At 48.5% G+C, this 18,524-nt stretch overlaps 1 protein-coding gene across 1 annotated transcript in view; it reads right to left on the bottom strand.

The window, feature by feature from the left end:
• LOC137322206 (calpain-14-like) overlaps positions 1-18,524 on the bottom strand; it is a 110,367-nt gene that overhangs the window by 26,538 nt on the left and 65,305 nt on the right. The window contains exons 9-17 of the mRNA XM_067985321.1: positions 13,286-13,360; positions 11,098-11,258; positions 10,051-10,211; positions 7,676-7,687; positions 7,196-7,398; positions 5,389-5,425; positions 4,099-4,158; positions 2,522-2,608; positions 30-87 (exon numbers count right to left, since the gene is read on the bottom strand). Of these exons, the coding sequence (XP_067841422.1) occupies positions 30-87; positions 2,522-2,608; positions 4,099-4,158; positions 5,389-5,425; positions 7,196-7,398; positions 7,676-7,687; positions 10,051-10,211; positions 11,098-11,258; positions 13,286-13,360 (854 nt within the window). The remainder of the gene's footprint in view (positions 1-29; positions 88-2,521; positions 2,609-4,098; positions 4,159-5,388; positions 5,426-7,195; positions 7,399-7,675; positions 7,688-10,050; positions 10,212-11,097; positions 11,259-13,285; positions 13,361-18,524) is intronic.

The raw sequence follows: 18,524 nt of genomic DNA, 5'->3' as shown, positions 1-18,524 counted from the left end.
ATTCACCAGAACTGGAGCCAGTTACTCACCTTCCAGGAAGACTTCATTTAAAATCCTCTGTAAGCCAGCGGCATTGATCTCTGGGTTCTGTGGGTTAAAGTGACAGCATTGTTTAGCTAGGAATCGTCCCAGATTCTACCCTCTCCCCTCTGGGACCGGGTGATACAGTGGGTCACACACTATCCTTTCCCCCCTGGGACCGGGTGATACAGTGGGTCACACACTATCCTTTCCCCCCTGGGACCGGGTGATACAGTGGGTCACACACTGTCCTTTCCCCTCTGGGACCGGGTGATACAGTGGGTCACACACTGTCCTTTCCCCTCTGGGACCGTGTGATACAGTGGGTCACACACTGTCCTTTCCCCTCTGGGATCGGGTGATCCAGTGGGTCACACACTGTCCCTTCCCCTCTGGGACCAGGTGATACAGTGGGTCACACACTGTCCTTTCCCCTCTGGGACCAGGTGATACAGTGGGTCACACACTGTCCTTTCCCCTCTGGGTCCGGGTGATACAGTGGGTCACACGCTGTCCTTTCCCCTCTGGGACCGGGTGATACAGTGGGTCACACACTGTCCTTTCCCCTCTGGGACCGGGTGATACAGTGGGTCACACACTGTCCTTTCCCCTCTGGGACTGGGTGATACAGTGGGTCACACACTGTCCTTTCCCCTCTGGGACTGGGTGATACAGTGGGTCACACACTCTGGGGCTGGGTTTGGATTTAGCTCTGTCCCACTCTGCCAGTGGGTCACACACTGTCCTTTCCCCTCTGGGACCGGGTGACACAGTGGGTCACACACTGTCCTTTCCCCTCTGGGACTGGGTGATACAGTGGGTCACACACTGTCCTTTCCCCTCTGGGACCGGGTGATACAGTGGGTCATACACTGTCCTTTCCCCTCTGGGGCTGGGTGATACAGTGGGTCATACACTGCCCTTTCCCCTCTGGGGCTGGGTGATACAGTGGGTCACACACTGTCCTTTCCCCTCTGGGACCGGGTGATACAGTGGGTCACACACTGTCCTTTCCCCTCTGGGACCGGGTGATACAGTGGGTCACACACTGTCCTTTCCCCTCTGGGACCGGGTGATACAGTGGGTCACACACTGTCCTTTCCCCTCTGGGACCGGGTGATACAGTGGTATCTGAAGCTGGTTTCTAGAGGAGGTGGAATTGTAGCATAACAGTGACCTGTGGAAGTATTGAGGTGGACTGAGGGATTACAGGAAATAATGAACCCAATGATACCAGTTTTTTATGGTGTGAATGAGTCACAAGTATCCAATGTTAGTGTGAAATTGTTTTTCCTGTATCCCACCAAACTCACTGGGAGGAGGGGACAGGGGAAAACAATTGATTCAAGAGTTTACCTCAGCAGTGGGTGACATGAGGGGAATCCCCTCTGACCAGCTGTTACGAGGCATACCTGGAAAGGAAGCAGGGAGTCAGCGAGATCGCACTCTTGGTCATCTACTCCTGGTGCCGTCAGTTTTAAAGTGGATGACTGGACAAGTGGAAAAATTAGGATAGTGCGTAAATGTTCAGTGATTGATTGCTGTGATCAGTCAACAACTCCATTATCGTTGGACCATGCGAACACCAGGGTGGTTGAAGATGAACGAGATAGACCTCGGTCATTTCTCATCTACGAATTCCTGCGTTGAGTGTTCTCGGGAGGAGCTACACTGCCCAAAACCACCAGCAAGAAGCTAAAGAGGTTGTTCTTCTTGTAACTCACAGGGAGTGGATTCCACAGACCCTTCCACCCCATCAAAGTCGGAAGAGAAATTTACTTCTCTATAAATGCTGTCCACTGACCTTTCACCCTGGTACTTGACTTAAATCCAGTAAGCTTCAATCCAATTCGGATTGATCGGATTTGGAGCCTGGTTTTGGGGTGAGAATCAGTTCCAGCACAGTTCTTTGCATGTGTGTGACCCCAGAGCACAAAACTGCCATTAACTTGGCACAAAATCAGGAATCTTATTTGTGAGGGGGAAGTGGGAACCTCGCTCTTGTGCAGTAGAGCGTTCCTTTCTGAAGTTACGGCTCAGGCACATTGCTGGGGCAGAGTAAAGGGAGGTGTACTGTGTGACTAATCCATTCTAAACCTGACCCAAGTCCCCCACCCCGTCCCCCTGCCCACCCCCGCCCCCACCAATCTAGTGTCAGTCTTGGCCCAGTTCAAAGCATTCTTGCCCTTGAGTTGGAAGGTCATGACTTCAAGCCCCACTCCAGAACTTGGGCACACAATCTCGGCTGACACCGAGGGAATGCTGTCTTTTGGATGAGACGTTACAGTGAGGACCTGTTTGGGTGGTTGTAAAAGATCCCATGGAACTATTTGAGGGAGTCGTCCCGGCCAGTATTTATCCCTCAATCGCCACTACCAAAAAAGCTGATTAACTGGCCATTTATCTCACTGCTGTTTGCGTGCAAATTGGTTGTTGTGTTTACCTATAAAACAGTGACTACGCACGACCGCACACTGGGCAAGAATGGAAAACAGTTTACCTCCATTGTGGTGGGCCACATCGGGCTGGGGGACAGAGGGGGGCTCAAATAGTCAGCCCAGTTGGGTCGAGACACTGGCTGTAGGGCCTGTGAAGAGGCAAGAGAATCAGTGAACGTGAAGTGGACACAGAACATCACTTGGGCAACTTCTCTCCTCAACCAGGTGAGTCAGTCAATGAAATAATCCATAAGGGTCGGCCCTGGCTCAATGGTAGACTCGAAGGTCATGGGTTCAAGACCCACTCCAGAGACTTGACCACATAATCCAGTCTGACTCTCCACTGCAGTACAGAGACAGCACTGCACTGTCTGAGGTGGAGCCATTTGACCATAGGAACAGGAGTAGGCCATTCAGCCCCTCGAGCCTGTTCCGCCATTCAATTAGATCATGGCTGATCTGTATCTTACCTCCATTTTCCCGCCTTGGCTTCGTATCCCTTGATGTTCTGGCCTAATAAAAATCTATCGGTCTCAGTCTTGAAGATCTAATTGAGCCGCAGCATCCACAGCTTTCTGGGGGAGAGAGTTCCAGATTCCCACTACCCTTTGTGTGAAAAAAGTGAATCCTGATTTCACCCCCGAACGGCCCAGCTCGAATTTTAAGATTATTCCCCCTTGTTCTGGATTCCCCCAACAGAATAGTTTCTCGAATCCCTTAATCATTTTAAATACCACCATTAGATCCCCCCTCCGAACCAACATTTATCCCTCAACTAAAACCGATTCATCTCATTGACATTTGTCTGGCTGCATTATCTACCCGGAGTGACGGCACTTCCAAAGACTACTTCATTGGCGGTGAAGCCCTTTGGGACGTCCTGAGGTCGTGAAAGGAGCTATAGAAATGCAAGTCTTTCTTCCTCGAGGAGTGTCCCTACTGCAGGACTGCCGAGATTCGGAAATCAGCAGGGTGCAGAGGATGTGGGGAAGGGGGGCTGTGTCACGGGTTGGGTTTCTGCTAACATCACCGAAGCACCTTATACCCGCCTGCTCAGCCCTCGTCGGCACCCTCGCCTGCACGCCCAGTGTTTCTGGCACAGCCATCACCGGCTGGCGTCACCGGCTGGCCGTCACCCCAGCTGGCCGTCACCCCGGCAGGTGTCACCGGCTGGCCGTCACCCCGGCTGGCCGTCACCCCGGCAGGCCGTCACCCCGGCAGGTGTCACCGGCTGGCCGTCACCCCGGCAGGCCGTCACCCCGGCAGGTGTCACCGGCTGGCCGTCACCGGCTGGCCGTCACCGGCTGGCCGTCACCCCAGCTGGCCGTCACCCCGGCTGGTGTCACCGGCTGGCCGTCACCCCGGCTGGTGTCACCGGCTGGCCGTCACCCCGGCAGGTGTCACCGGCTGGCCGTCACCCCGGCTGGCCGTCACCCCGGCAGGTGTCACCGGCTGGCCGTCACCCCGGCTGGCCGTCACCCCGGCAGGTGTCACCGGCTGGCCGTCACCCCGGCTGGCCGTCACCCCGGCTGGCCGTCACTCCGGCAGGTGTCACCGGCAGGCCATCACCCCAGCTGGCTGTGCCGAATCCCCTTCATTCACTCGAAGTATAAACAGGGACCCACTTGGCAACACTCACCTGGGCGTATTTATCGAAAATCAGTTCCCAAGAGCTGTCATCCTGTCTGCTCAGTGCTGGCTGAGGGAGAGAGAAAGATGTCACATTACAAAAAGGCCACACTTCTCCACACATGGTCTTCTAAATCAATATTTGTCGTCTCCTTTTGCCCACTATCGATGTTCTTGGGCATTGTTCTAAAATAGGATAGCAGAGGGAGATGATCCACACCCAAGGCCGCTGGGAATCCCACCCTGCAACGATCTTCTAGGAGTTACGAGAGGGAGGGCCCATCTTCCCCAGCGGGTAAGTGACAGCCATCTGAGGAGCGGGAGGGGGAGGGGGAGAGGAGCAGGTCTTGTGCAAGGCTGATCTTTACCTCCGCCCCACCCACCCCAGTTACTTACCAGTGCCTTTGACTCACAACCCATTTCCTCTGGGGTCAGAGCCATTTAAAATATTTTGAACGGGCACTGTCGTCACTTACTCCACCTGCGGTGTGCGGGGGGAGGGGAGAGACGAGCAGCGGGGGTGGGGCCCACAGTCCTAGGAGAACGTCAAACAACTTTTAAAAAGCTGCTGGCTTCCCCTTAGACCCGATTCCATCATTTACATTTTAAATCCTCGGATGCAAATGATGGGAAATAAATCGTATAACATATTTCCCTCAGTCGCACATCATCACAATGGTTCACCCGTACCACCGTGTCTTTGCACCTTCGAGTCCCAGAAATTTTGAGGCCTTCTTCTTTTCCACTGCCCCTCCCAGGCTTGTGTGAAAGTCAAAGGGTTCCATGTTCCTAATGCTAACATTTATTTTATTGAGACTACTCTGTATTACTATAGCTGCCTACTTGGCTTGTCAGCCATAGCTCAGTGGTAGTGCTCCTGCTTCTGAGTCAGAAGGTTGTTGGTTCACGTCCCCTTCCAGAGACTTGAGCACATAATCTAGACTAACACTCCCAGTGCAGTACTGAGGGAGTGCTGCACTGTCGGAGGTGCTGTCTTTTGGATGGGACGTTAAGCCGAGTCCCTGTCTGTCCTCTCAGGTGGACGGAAAAGATCCCCACACACTATTTGAAGAAGAGTAGAGGAGTTCTCCCCAGTGTCCTGGCCAATATTTATCCCTCAACCAACATCACTAAAAACAGATTATCTGGTCATTATCTCATTGCCTTTTGTAGGACCTTGCTGGCACAAATCGCCTGTAATTCAAATGGCTGTGAAGTGCTTTGGGATGTGAAAGGGGTGTTATAAATGCAAGTTTGTTCTTTCTCTCTTTACGTGACTAGATAAGAAGCTGGTGGGTACCATAGGATGCTGGAGATCCGAGTTGGAATTCATATCTCTGCAAGAAAAGAGATACAGATACATGTTATATATTCAATATTTAACTACCAGTTTAATCAAACAGCCTTACACAGGGAGAGGAGGAGCTCAAACCCACTTCTAGTCGGAGATGCTTTGGTCTTATTCAACAACAACTTGTATTTATACAGCACCTTTAATGTAGTAAAACGTCCCAAGGCGCTTCACAGGGGCGATTACCAAACAAAATTTAACACCGAGCCACATAAGGAGATATTAGGACAGGTGATCAAAAGCTGGGTCACAGAGGTAGGTTTTAAGGAGCTTCTTAAAGGAGGAGAGAGAGGTAGAGAGGTGGAGAGGTTTAAGGAGGGAATTCCAGAGGTTAGGGCCTAGGCAGCTGAAGGCACGGCTGCCAATGGTGGATCGATTAAAATCGGGGAATTGGAGGAGTGCAGAGATCTCGGAGGGTTGTAGGGCTGGAGGAGGCTACAGAGATAGGGAGGGGCGAGGCCATGGAGGGATTTGAAAACAAGGATGAGAATTTTAAAATCGAGGCTTTCCTGGACCGGGAGCCAATGTAGGTCAGCGAGCACAGGGGTGATGGGAGAAGGGGACTTGGTGTGAGTTAGGAATCAGGCAGCCGAGTTTTGGATGAGCTCGTTTATGGAGGGTGGAAGATGGGAGGAGAGAGTCAGGAGAGCATTGGAATAGTCGAGTCTAGAGGTAACAAAGGCATGGATGAGGGTTTCAGCAACAGATGAGCTGAGGCAGGGGCGGAGACGGGCGATGTTACAGAGATGGAAGTAAACGGTCTTGGTGATGGAGCGGATTTGTGGTCAGAAGCTCATCTCAGGGTCAAATAGGACGCCAAGGTTGTGAATGGTCTGGTTCAGCCTCAGACAGCGGCCAGGGAGAGGATTGGAGTTGGTGGCTAGGGAACGAAGTTTGGGCAGGGACCAAAGACAATGGTTTCAGTCTTCACAATATTTAGTTGGAGGAAATTTTTGCTCATCCAGTACTGGGTGTCAGACAAGCAGTGTGACAAATGAGAGAAAGAGGAGGGGTCGTGGAGGTGGTGGTGAGGTAGAGCTGGGTGTTGTCAGTGTACATCTGGAATCTGACATTGTGTTTTCGGCTGATGTTGCCGAGGGGCAGCATGTAGATGAGAAATAGGAGGGGCCAAGGATAGATCCTCAGGGGACTCCAGAGATAATGGTGCGGGAGCGGGAAGAGAAGCCATTGTAGGTGATTCACTGGAAAGATAAGAGGTGGGTGTCACTGGCAAGGCCAGCATTTATTGCCCATCCCTAATCGCACTGAGAAGGTGGTGGTGAGCTGCCTTCTTGAACTGCTGCAGTCAGTGTTTGTAGCAGTTTGATACAACTGAGAGACTTGCTAGGCCACTTCAGAGTCAACCACATTGGTGTGGGACTGGAATCATATTTCGGGTAAGGATGGCAGATCTCCTTCCCTGAAGGGCATTAGTGAACCAGGTAACTTTTTATGACAATCCGGCAACCTCCCACAGATTTTATCTTGTGCCAGTTTACAAATCACCAGAACTATTGAATTCAATTTCCCAACTTGCCAGGGTGGGATTTGAACTCCCAGCCTCTGGGCTGTTTGTCCAGTACCAATAACCACTAGGCCACCCTCATCTACATTTCTACTCTTTTAATCCAAAGGCCCGGCTCCTCACACAGGTTTCTCAGCATAGAAGTCACAAGAAGTAAGAGAGTCAGAGAGAGAAAGAGAAAGTGAGAGCGGGAGACGGAAACACAAGAAAAGGATTAAAACAATAAATTACTTTTGATAATTCCTCTTCTGGAAGTAGATGCGCAGGATGAATTCTGTTGGCTCGTTGGGGGAGTAGGTAGATGGTACCAAGACGTACGTTCCTGGTCCCAGCTGGAAGGTCTCGCTCACCTCCCTGGTGTTCAGGTACTTTGTCCCTCGATTTACCAGGTGCCTCTCTTCGAAGAATGACTGTGGCAGCTTCCCGTTCGGTTCCTGAAACTTAGAGCAGTAGAATCATAGAAACATGCAGCACAGGAGGCCCTTCAGCCCTCTGTGCCTGTGCTGGCTCTTTGAAAGAGCTATCCAATTAGTCTCACTCCCGCCCTGCTCTTTCCCTGTAGCCCTGCAAGATTTAACATTGAGTGTAGCACCAATCAGGACTATGGGCCAATTAAAGCTCCTAATCTGGTAAATGTGATCAGAGAATCAACCAAAACAAAGCACACAGTAAAAATATAAGATATATGGATATATATTTATATATACTTACTGTGGGAGGAACCTGAAGGAAAGAAGAGAGAAGAGATGTCAGCTGTATTGTCTTTGCACACACATGATTCCCATATTTATCTCTTTGTAGGCTGCAAGTTATAATTGCGAACATGCCATCCTCTGGAGACGTGAGGCAGAGAAGGTATTTAATGGTGCGGAACTCCAGTTCAATCTAAACCTAGACAAGGGGACGGGGTTCAAACTGGAGGAAGGCAAATTCAGGGCTGATGTTGTGATATTCTTCTTCACACAAAGAGTGATCGTCATTGGGATGGAGTTCTGGGTGGGGTAATGGGGGCAACAACACCCCCCCCCGGAATCATTTGGGAGACAGCTGGGTGCTGTGATGGGGAGGGAGGGGTGGGTGGGGGTTGTAGGTTGTTCCTGGATGGATGAGCCGTCCTTTTTCTCAGGAGGAGGTCAGCCTACCTCATGCGTCATTCACCACTGCTGCCCTCTGCTAGCAGGAGGTGAGATTCACTGTATCTCCTGACTGGTTAAAAAAAATCAGTGAAACAACAACTTGCGTTATATAAGTCCTTTAATATAGGAAAACATCCCAAGGTGCTTCGCAGGAACTTAATCGGTCAAAAACTGACACCGAGCCAGATGAGGAGATGTTAGGACGGGTGATCAAAAGGTGGACTTCCCAATGTTTTAAGAAGCGCCTTAAAGGAGGAGAGAGAGGCGGAGAGGTTCAGGGAGGGAATTCCAGAGCTTAGGGCCTAAACAGCTGAAGGCACGGCCACCAATGGTGGGGCGAAAGGAGTGGGGGAATGCACAAGAGGCCAGAGATCTCGAGAGGGATGTAGGACTGGAGGAGGTTACAGAGATGGGGAGGGGCGAGGCCACGGAGGGATTTGAACACAAGGACGGGAATTTTAAAATTGAGGCGTTGGTGGACCGGGAGCCAATGTAGGTCGGTGAGTGCAGGGGTGATGGGTGAACGGAACTTGGTGCGAGTTAGGATATGGGCAGCAGAGTTCTGGATGAGCTCAAGTTTATGGAGGGTGGAAGATGGGAGGATGGCCAGAAGATCATTGGAATAGTCAAGTCTAGAGGGAACAAAGGCATGGATGAGGGTTTCAGCAGCAGATGGGCTGAGGCAGAGGCGGAGACAGACGATGTTATGGAGGTGGAAATAGGTGGTCCTAGTGATGGAGATGATATGGGGCGAGAATCTCAGCTCGTGGCCAAATAGGACACCGATGTTGCGAACAATTGGCTTTAACTTGAGACAGTGGCCGGGGAGGGGGATGGAATGGATGGCTAGAGTACGACGTTTGCATAGGGAGGGCCGAAGACAATGACTTTGGTCTTCCCAATGTCTAATTGGAGGAAATTGCAGCTCATCCAGGATTGGATGCTGGACAAGCAGTGTGACAACACAGAGGTAGTGAAAAGGCCGTGAGGGAAACTCACAGCAAGATCTCGCAAACAGCGATGGGATGAATGGCCAGTTAACCTGTTTTTGGTGGTGTTGGTTGAGGAAGCAATATTGGCCAAGGCACCGGGAGAACTCCTTGCTCTCCTTCGAATAGTACCGTGGGATCTTGAACGTGTGCCTGAACAGGGGAAAGAAAGACAGAATTTCCAACAATAAACCAGTGCTTCACTGGAATGTCGGCCTAGGTTATGAGCTCAAGTCCTGGACTGTGGTTCAAACCTACAACCTGTGAGTCAGAGGCTGTGCCTGGGTTGGGGGGGGGTGGGATGGTGGGAGTGGAGGGGTGAGAGGTTGCAATATCTGGAGTTCTGACTAAAAGGAGTGGTAACATTGCGGAGTCAAAGCATCAGTATGGCGGCAAGCGGTTTGTACCTCATCATTCTGCGCGAGTCTCCACTTAACCTGCTTCTGCTGTCCGACCAGTGCGGTTTTGTTCAAGAAGTCTCAGAGACTGGTGATAGTCGCTGAGTTGGAGCCAGTGCAGGATCAGCACACTGAGAGTCAGAAGGGCCGAGCGGCTGGACCAGGCAGGAAGTGGGGAGAAAAGCCAAGGTGGAAAGTGTGGGAGAAGAGCAAGCTGTAGGAGAGAGAAAGGGAGAGAGAGAAAGAGAGGGACAGAGAGACACTGAGACGCAGTCTAAAAACACTGTGACTGCCACCCCATGGGTTTTCACATCTTTTGCTGCAATAGTTCACTTGCCCCATTCATCGTCCTCTGAGGGGTTTTGGGAAGGGGTGGGTGGGAGGCTGCTGTTACCATGGCGGCTATTTCGCTGGTTACCTCTTGACTTTGGGGATTGTGAGGGAAAGTGGAGTTGAGGCCGAAGATCAGCCATGATCTTATTGGATGGCGGAGCAGGCTCGAGGGGCCGTACGGCCTACTCCTGCTCCTATTTCTGATGTTCTTATGATCTAATGTCACCTACCTTGAAAAGGAGACAGGCTATGTGAAAGTTGGAGCTTTTGTTTCGTCGCCGATCCCTTGGCTTTTGCAGGAGGGACACGATGAAGGTACAGCTCTTGGTCTGTTTGTCCATATCACCCTCGGTCAGCGTCACACAGTACTGTGGATTCATGCAAAACGTATCTGCAGAAATAAACGGGGAAGCTGATACAAGATACTTTGGAAGGTGTTGTCACCTCCCAGATCCGTGCCCCTCTCTCCCCCAACTCCCCGTTTGAATGTCTCCAATCAGGCTTCCGTCTCTCCCACAGCACCGAAACGGCTCGAACTAAAGTCACAAACGACATCCTCCTTGACCATGGTGCGTCCTCCTCGTTCTCTCAGCAACCATCAACACAGGCAACCACACCTTCCTCTTCCAACGCTTCTCCTCCATCGTCCAGCTTGGTGAGACTGCCCTTACTTGGTTGCACTTCTACTGATTCAATCGTAGCCAAAGCATCTCCAGCAATGGCTTCTCTGCCCAGTCCCACATTGTTACTTGTGCTTGTTAATTATTGCTGTTGTTACTTGTTACTTGTTGTTACTTATTGTTCTTGTTGTTGTTGTTACTTCTTGTTACTTGTTGTTGTTGTTGCTACTTGTTCCTCCTCCTCCTCCTCCTCATGGTGTCAGCCTCGGCTCAGTTAGTAGCACTTTCACCTAGGTCGAGGGTTCAAGTCCCACTCCAGAGACTTCAGCACATAATCCAGGCTGACTCTCCCAGTCCAGTACTGAGGGAGTGCTGGCCTGTCAGAGGTGCCGTCTTTTGGATGAGACATTAAGCCGAGGACCTGTCTGCCCTCTCGAGTGGACGTAAAAATTCCCACGGCACTATTTTGGAGAAGAGCAGGGGGGACATCCCCGGTGTCCTGGCCAATATTTATCCCTGAACCAATATTACCAAAACAGATGATCTGGTCATTATCACATTGCTGTTTGTGGAATCTTGCTGTGTGCAAATTGGCTGCTCCATTTCCCACATTACAACAGTGAGCAGTGACCCGGGAGCACTGAGCAATGCACATACCCTTCATGTCCATCCGTCCTCCGGCACTGTATCCTTTCAGCCAGGTACCACGGCGGATGGAAAGGGCCCATTCCTGCTGGTTTGAATCTTTCAGGAAGTCTGGGGTTAAACTGCAAATCACCAGGTTGGAAAAATGGGCCTTGAAGTCCTGCAACGCCATCCTGTGGAAATAAAAGCAACTGTGTGGGACACTCGGGTTTCCAATTCGTGAAAGAAAGGAACTGTGCGGGACAGTAACTGCTTCGAATCGAAGTGAGAAACGAGTGAGAGAGGTATCAGAGTGTGACTGACACTGATCTGTACACTAGTGAGTGAGGTATCAGAGTGTGACTGACACTGTGATCTGTGCACTAGTGAGTGAGGTATCAGAGTGTGACTGACACTGTGATCTGTGCACTAGTGAGTGAGGTATCAGAGTGTGACTGACGCTGTGATCTGTGCACTAGTGAGTGAGGTATCAGAGTGTGACTGACACTGTGATCTGTACACTAGTGAGTGAGGTATCAGAGTGTGACTGACACTGTGATCTGTACACTAGTGAGTGAGGTATCAGAGTGTGACTGACACTGTGATCTGTACACTAGTGAGTGAGGTATCAGAGTGTGACTGACACTGTGATCTGTACACTAGTAAGTGAGGTATCAGAGTGTGACTGACACTGTAATCTGTACACTAGTGAGTGAGGTATCAGAGTGTGACTGACACTGTGATCTGTACACTAGTGAGTGAGGTATCAGAGTGTGACTGACACTGTGATCTGTACACTAGTGAGTGAGGTATCAGAGTGTGACTGACACTGTGATCTGTACACTAGTGAGTGAGGTATCAGAGTGTGACTGACACTGTGATCTGTACACTTGTGAGTGAGGTATCAGAGTGTGACTGACACTGTGATCTGTACACTAGTGAGTGAGGTATCAGAGTGTGACTGACACTGTGATCTGTACACTTGTGAGTGAGGTATCAGAGTGTGACTGACACTGTGATCTGTACACTAGTGAGTGAGGTATCAGAGTGTGACTGACACTGTGATCTGTACACTAGTGAGTGAGGTATCAGAGTGTGACTGACACTGTGATCTGTACACTAGTGAGTGAGGTATCAGAGTGTGACTGACACTGTGATCTGTACACTAGTGAGTGAGGTATCAGAGTGTGACTGACACTGTGATCTGTGCACTAGTGAGTGAGGTATCAGAGTGTGACTGACGCTGTGATCTGTACACTAGTGAGTGAGGTATCAGAGTGTGACTGACACTGTGATCTGTGCACTAGTGAGTGAGGTATCAGAGTGTGACTGACGCTGTGATCTGTACACTAGTGAGTGAGGTATCAGAGTGTGACTGACACTGTGATCTGTACACTAGTGAGTGAGGTATCAGAGTGTGACTGACACTGTGATCTGTACACTAGTGAGTGAGGTATCAGAGTGTGACTGACACTGTGATCTGTACACTAGTGAGTGAGGTATCAGAGTGTGACTGACACTGTGATCTGTGCACTAGTGAGTGAGGTATCAGAGTGTGACTGACACTGTGATCTGTACACTAGTAAGTGAGGTATCAGAGTGTGACTGACACTGTGATCTGTACACTAGTGAGTGAGGTATCAGAGTGTGACTGACACTGTGATCTGTACACTAGTGAGTGAGGTATCAGAGTGTGACTGACACTGTGATCTGTACACTAGTGAGTGAGGTATCAGAGTGTGACTGACACTGTGATCTGTACACTAGTGAGTGAGGTATCAGAGTGTGACTGACACTGTGATCTGTACACTAGTGAGTGAGGTATCAGAGTGTGACTGACACTGTGATCTGTACACTAGTGAGTGAGGTATCAGAGTGTGACTGACACTGTGATCTGTACACTAGTGAGTGAGGTATCAGAGTGTGACTGACACTGTGATCTGTACACTAGTGAGTGAGGTATCAGAGTGTGACTGACACTGTGATCTGTACACTAGTGAGTGAGGTATCAGAGTGTGACTGACACTGTGATCTGTACACTAGTGAGTGAGGTATCAGAGTGTGACTGACCACTGTGATCTGTGCACTAGTGAGTGAGGTATCAGAGTGTGACTGACACTGTGATCTGTACACTAGTGAGTGAGGTATCAGAGTGTGACTGACACTGTGATCTGTACTGAATGAGGTCCCAGCAGAAAACGTTCCTTCAGTTTTTCCTTACCAGAACTCTCCATCATTTCGAGATATCAGTAATCTCTGCTTTATTTCGGGGTCAACCCTGTGCCACTGCACAGACCTGTTTGGGTAACAAACAGAAAGAGAAATCATTGCCGAGGCACGAACAATTCTCACATCAGTGACTTCCACTCGCTTCTGCCCTGGCGTGAGGGGGGAATATCCCATTAACTGTGCAGTGTATGGTAACAGTAACCCACCATCGAGAGCACATTGTGAAAAATCCCATTAACTGTGCAGTGTATGGTAACAGTAACCCACCATCTATACACATTGTGAAAAATCCCATTAACTGTGCAGTGTATGGTAACAGTAACCACCATCTATAGACATTGTGAAAAATCCCATTAACTGTGCAGTGTATGGTAACAGTAACCCACCATCTATAGACATTGTGAAAAATCCCATTAACTGTGCAGTGTACGGTAACAGTAACCCACCATCTATACACATTGTGAAAAATCCCATTAACTGTGCAGTGTACGGTAACAGTAACCCACCATCAATACACATTGTGAAAAATCCCATTAACTGTGCAGTGTACGGTAACAGTAACCACCATCTATAGACATTGTGAAAAATCCCATTAACTGTGCAGTGTACGGTAACAGTAACCACCATCTATAGACATTGTGAAAAATCCCATTAACTGTGCAGTGTATGGTAACAGTAACCCACCATCTATAGACATTGTGAAAAATCCCATTAACTGTGCAGTGTACGGTAACAGTAACCACCATCTATAGACATTGTGAAAAATCCCATTAACTGTGCAGTGTATGGTAACAGTAACCCACCATCGAGAGCACATTGTGAAAAATCCCATTAACTGTGCAGTGTATGGTAACAGTAACCCACCATCGAGAGCACGTTGTGAAAAATCCCATTAACTGTGCAGTGTATGGTAACAGTAACCCACCATCTATACACATTGTGAAAAATCCCATTAACTGTGCAGTGTATGGTAACAGTAACCCACCATCTATACACATTGTGAAAAATCCCATTAACTGTGCAGTGTACGGTAACAGTAACCCACCATCTATACACATTGTGAATCAAAGAAATTTACGGCACAGAAGGAGGCCATTCAGCCCATCGTGTCTGTGGCAGCCGAAAAAGAACTGTCCAGCCTAATCTTACTTTCCAGCTCTTTGTCCGCAGCCCTGTAAGTTACGGCACTTCAGGTGCATATCCAAGTACTTTGTAAATGAGTTGAGGGTTTCTGCCTCTACCACCCTTTCAGGCAGTGAGTTCCAGACCCCCACCACCCTCTGGGTGAAAATAATTCTCAGCTCCCCTCTAATCCTTCTACCAATCACTTTAAATCTGTGCCGCCTGGTTATTAGCCCCACCACTAAGGGAAATATGTCCTCCCTATCCACTCTACCTTGGCCCCTGATAATTTTGAACACCTCAATTAAATCTCCTCTGTTCCAAGGAAAACAACCCCAGCCTGTCCAATCTTTCCTCATCGCTAAAGTTCTCCAGTCCTGGCAATAGCCTTGTAAATCTCCTCTGCACCCTCTCTTGTGCCATCACATCTTTCCTGTAATGTGGTGACCAGAACTGTACGGTGTATTCTAACTGTGGCCTAACCAGTGTTCTATACAGTTCTAGCATAACCTCCCTGCTCTGAAACTATGCCTCGGCTAATAAAGGAGCTTTTTTTTATTCATTCATGGGATGCAGGCATCGCTGGCGAAGCCAGCATTTATTGCCCTTGAGAAAGTGGTGGTGAGTCACCTTCTTGAACTGCTGCAGTCTGTGTGGTGAAGGTTCTCCCACAGTGCTCTTAGGTAGGGCCAATGCTGGGTGGTCCATCTGGTTTTATTCTTATTATGACTTTTTGTAGCAGGATTGTACAACTGAGTGGCTTGCTGGGCCATTTCAGAGGGCAGTTAAGAATCAACCACATTGCTGGAGTCACATACAGGTCAGACTGGGTAAGGACATTAGTGAACCAGATGGGTTTTACAACAATCCGATAGATATATGATTACCATTACTGATATTAGCTTTTTATTTAATTACTGAATTTAAATTCCCCAGTTGCCGTGGCAGGATTTGAACTCATAGCTCCAGATTATTAGTCCAGGCCTCTTAATGACTAGTCCAGTAACATAACCACTATGCGACCGTATCCCCCATATCCCATATATCTTCTTAATCACCTTATCTGCCTGTACTGCTACCTTCAGGGATCTGTGGACATGCATTCCAAGGTCCCTCACTTCCTCTACACCTCTCAGTATCCTCCCATTTATTGTGTACTCTCTTGCCTTGTTTGCCCTCCCCAAATGCATTACCTCACACTTCTCCGGATTGAATTTGCCACTTTTTTGCCACTTTTCTGCCCACCTGACCAGTCCATTTTCATCTTCCTGCAGTCTACAGCTTTCCTCCTCACTATCAACCACACGGCCAATTTTTGTATCATCTGCAAACTTCTTAATCATGCCCCCCTACATTTAAGTCTAAATCATTGATATAAACCACAAAAAGCAAGGGACCTAGTACTGAGCCTTGCAGAACCCCACTGGGAACAGCCTTCCAGTCACAAAAACATCCGTTGACCATTACCTTTTGCTTTCTGCCACTGAGCCAATTCTGGATTCAACTAGCCACTTTCCCTTGGATCCCATGGGCTTGTACTTTTTTTGACCAGTCTGCCATGTGGGACCTTGTCATAAGCCTTGCTAAAATCCATGTGGACTGCCTCAAACGCACTACCCTCATCGACCCTCCTTGTGACCTCCTCAAAAAATTCAATCAGGTTAGTCAGACACGACCTTCCCTTAACAAATCCACGCTGACTGTCCTTGATTACTCAGTGCCTTTCTAAATTACGGTTTATTCTGTCCCTCAGAATTGTTTCCAATAATTTGCCCGAGGTTAGGCTGACTGGCCTATAATTACTCGGTCTATCCCTCGCTCCCTTTTTAAACAATGGTACAACGTTAGCAGTCCTCCAATCCTCTGGCACCATGCCTGTATCCAGGGAGGATCGGAATATGATGGTCAGAGCCTCCGCTATTTCCTCCCTTGCTTCTTTTAACAGTCTGGGATACATTTCATCCGGGCCTGGCGATTTATCTACTTTCAAAAATGCTAATCCCCTTAACCTTTCCTCCTTCACTATGTTTATCCATCCAATATTTCACACTCCTCCTCCTTAACTACAATCTCTGCATCGTTGTCTTTTGTGAAGACAGATGCAAAGTATTCATTAAGAACCAAACCCACATCTTCCGCCTCCACACATAGGTTACCTTTTTGGTCTCTAATAGGCCCCACTCTTTCCTTAGTTATCCTCTTGCTCTTAATGTATTTATAAAATATCTTTGGGTTTTCCTTGATTTTACTTGCCAGTATTTTTTCATGCCCTCTCTTTGCGATCCTAATTTCCTTTTTAATTTTACCCCTGCACTTTCTCTCCTTCTCTAGGCTTTGTGCAGTTTTGAGCTCTTGGTATCTGAAATAAGCTTCCCTTTTCTGCCTTATCTTACCCTATATGCTCCTGGTCATCCAGGGGGCTCTAGACTTGGCAGTCCCACCCTTTCCCTTTGTGGGAACATGTTTACTCTGAACCCCTTCAATCTCCCCCTTGAACGCCTCCCACTGCTCTGACATTGATTTACCTTCAAGCAGCTGTTTCTAATCCACTTTTGCTAAATCACTTCTCAGCTGAGTAAAATTGGCCTTTCCACAATGGAGAACTTTAACTCCTGTTCTATCCGACAGAGCAGGTGGTGTGTCGTGTGGGAGTTTGTGGAGAGCAGCGTGATTCCCGGCAATCACATCTGCAGTAAGTGTCTGCAACTCGAGGAACTTCGGCTCAGAGTTGTTGAGCTGGAGTCCGAGCTGCAGACATTACGATGCATCAGGGAGGGGGAAGAGTTACCTGGACACTTTGATCCAGGAGGTAGTCACATCCCTTAGGTTGGGTAGTGGTTTAGATTTGGTCAGTGGTCATGGACAGGAGGATGTGACTGCGAGTCAGGCAGGTATGGGGTCCCAGGATACAGTGATGGAGGAGCCTCAGCCTTTGACCTTGTCCAACAGGTACGAGGTACTTGCTACCTGTGTGGATGAGAGCAAGGACTGGAGGGAGGATGGGCAAACTGACCACGGCACCGTGGTACAGGAGGCCATTCAAGTGGGGGGAGTAAAAAGGAATGTGGTAGTAGCAGGGGGTAGTATAGTCAAGGGGATAGATACTGTTCTCTGCAGTCGCGATTGGGAGTCCCAAAGGTTGTGTTACCTCCCTGGTGCCAGGGCTAAGGACATCTCCTCGTGGCTGGAGAAGAACTTGGAGCATGAGGGGCAAGATCCAGTTGTCATGGTCCATATAGGAACCAACGACATAGGTAGAACTAAGAATGAGCTTCTGCTGAGGAAGTTTGAGGAGCTAGGGTCTAAATTAATAAGCAGAACCTCAAAGATAATAATCTCTGGATTACTACCAGAGCCACGTGCAAATTGGCAAAGGGACAAACAGGTCAGCTCGGAAGATCAGAAAGTAGAATCAATATGGGTGGAAATTGGAAATATCAAGGGGCAGAAAAGACTGGTGGGAGTAGTTTATAGGCCCCCTAATAGTAGCAATACCGTTGGACAGAGTATCGATCATGAAATAAGAGGAGCTTGTAACAAAGGTAATGCAGTAATCGTGGGGAACTTTAATCTGCATATAGACTGGGCAAATCAAATTGGCAAAGGTAGTTTCAAAGACGAGTTCATGGAATGTATTCAAGGTGGTTTTCTAGAGCAACACATCATGGAACCAACCAGGGAAAAGGTTATTTTAGATCTTGTATTATGTAATGAGATAGGGTTAATTAGTAATCTCACAGTAAAAGAACCTCTGGGGAAGAGTAATCATAATATGATAGAATTTCACATTGAGTTTGAAAGTAACGTACTTAAGTCAGAAACTGGAGTCTTAAACTTAAATAAAGCCAATTATATAGGTATGAGGGGCGAGTTGTCAAAGGTAAATTGGGAAATTAAATTAAAGGGTATGATGGTTGAAAAGAAATGGCAAACATTTAAAGAAATATTTCAATATTCTCAACAAATATACATTCCATTGAGAAATAAAAATCCACATGGCTAACTAAAGAAGTTAAGGAGAGTATTAGATTGAAAGAAGAGACCTATAATGTTGTGAAGAAGAGTAATGAGCCTGAGGAATGGGAGTTTTAGAAACCAGCAAAGGATGA

Source organism: Heptranchias perlo, chromosome 5, assembly GCF_035084215.1.
Source record: "Heptranchias perlo isolate sHepPer1 chromosome 5, sHepPer1.hap1, whole genome shotgun sequence".
Classification (NCBI taxonomy): Eukaryota; Metazoa; Chordata; class Chondrichthyes; order Hexanchiformes; family Hexanchidae; genus Heptranchias; species Heptranchias perlo.
This window is presented reverse-complemented; position numbering and strand designations above follow the sequence as displayed.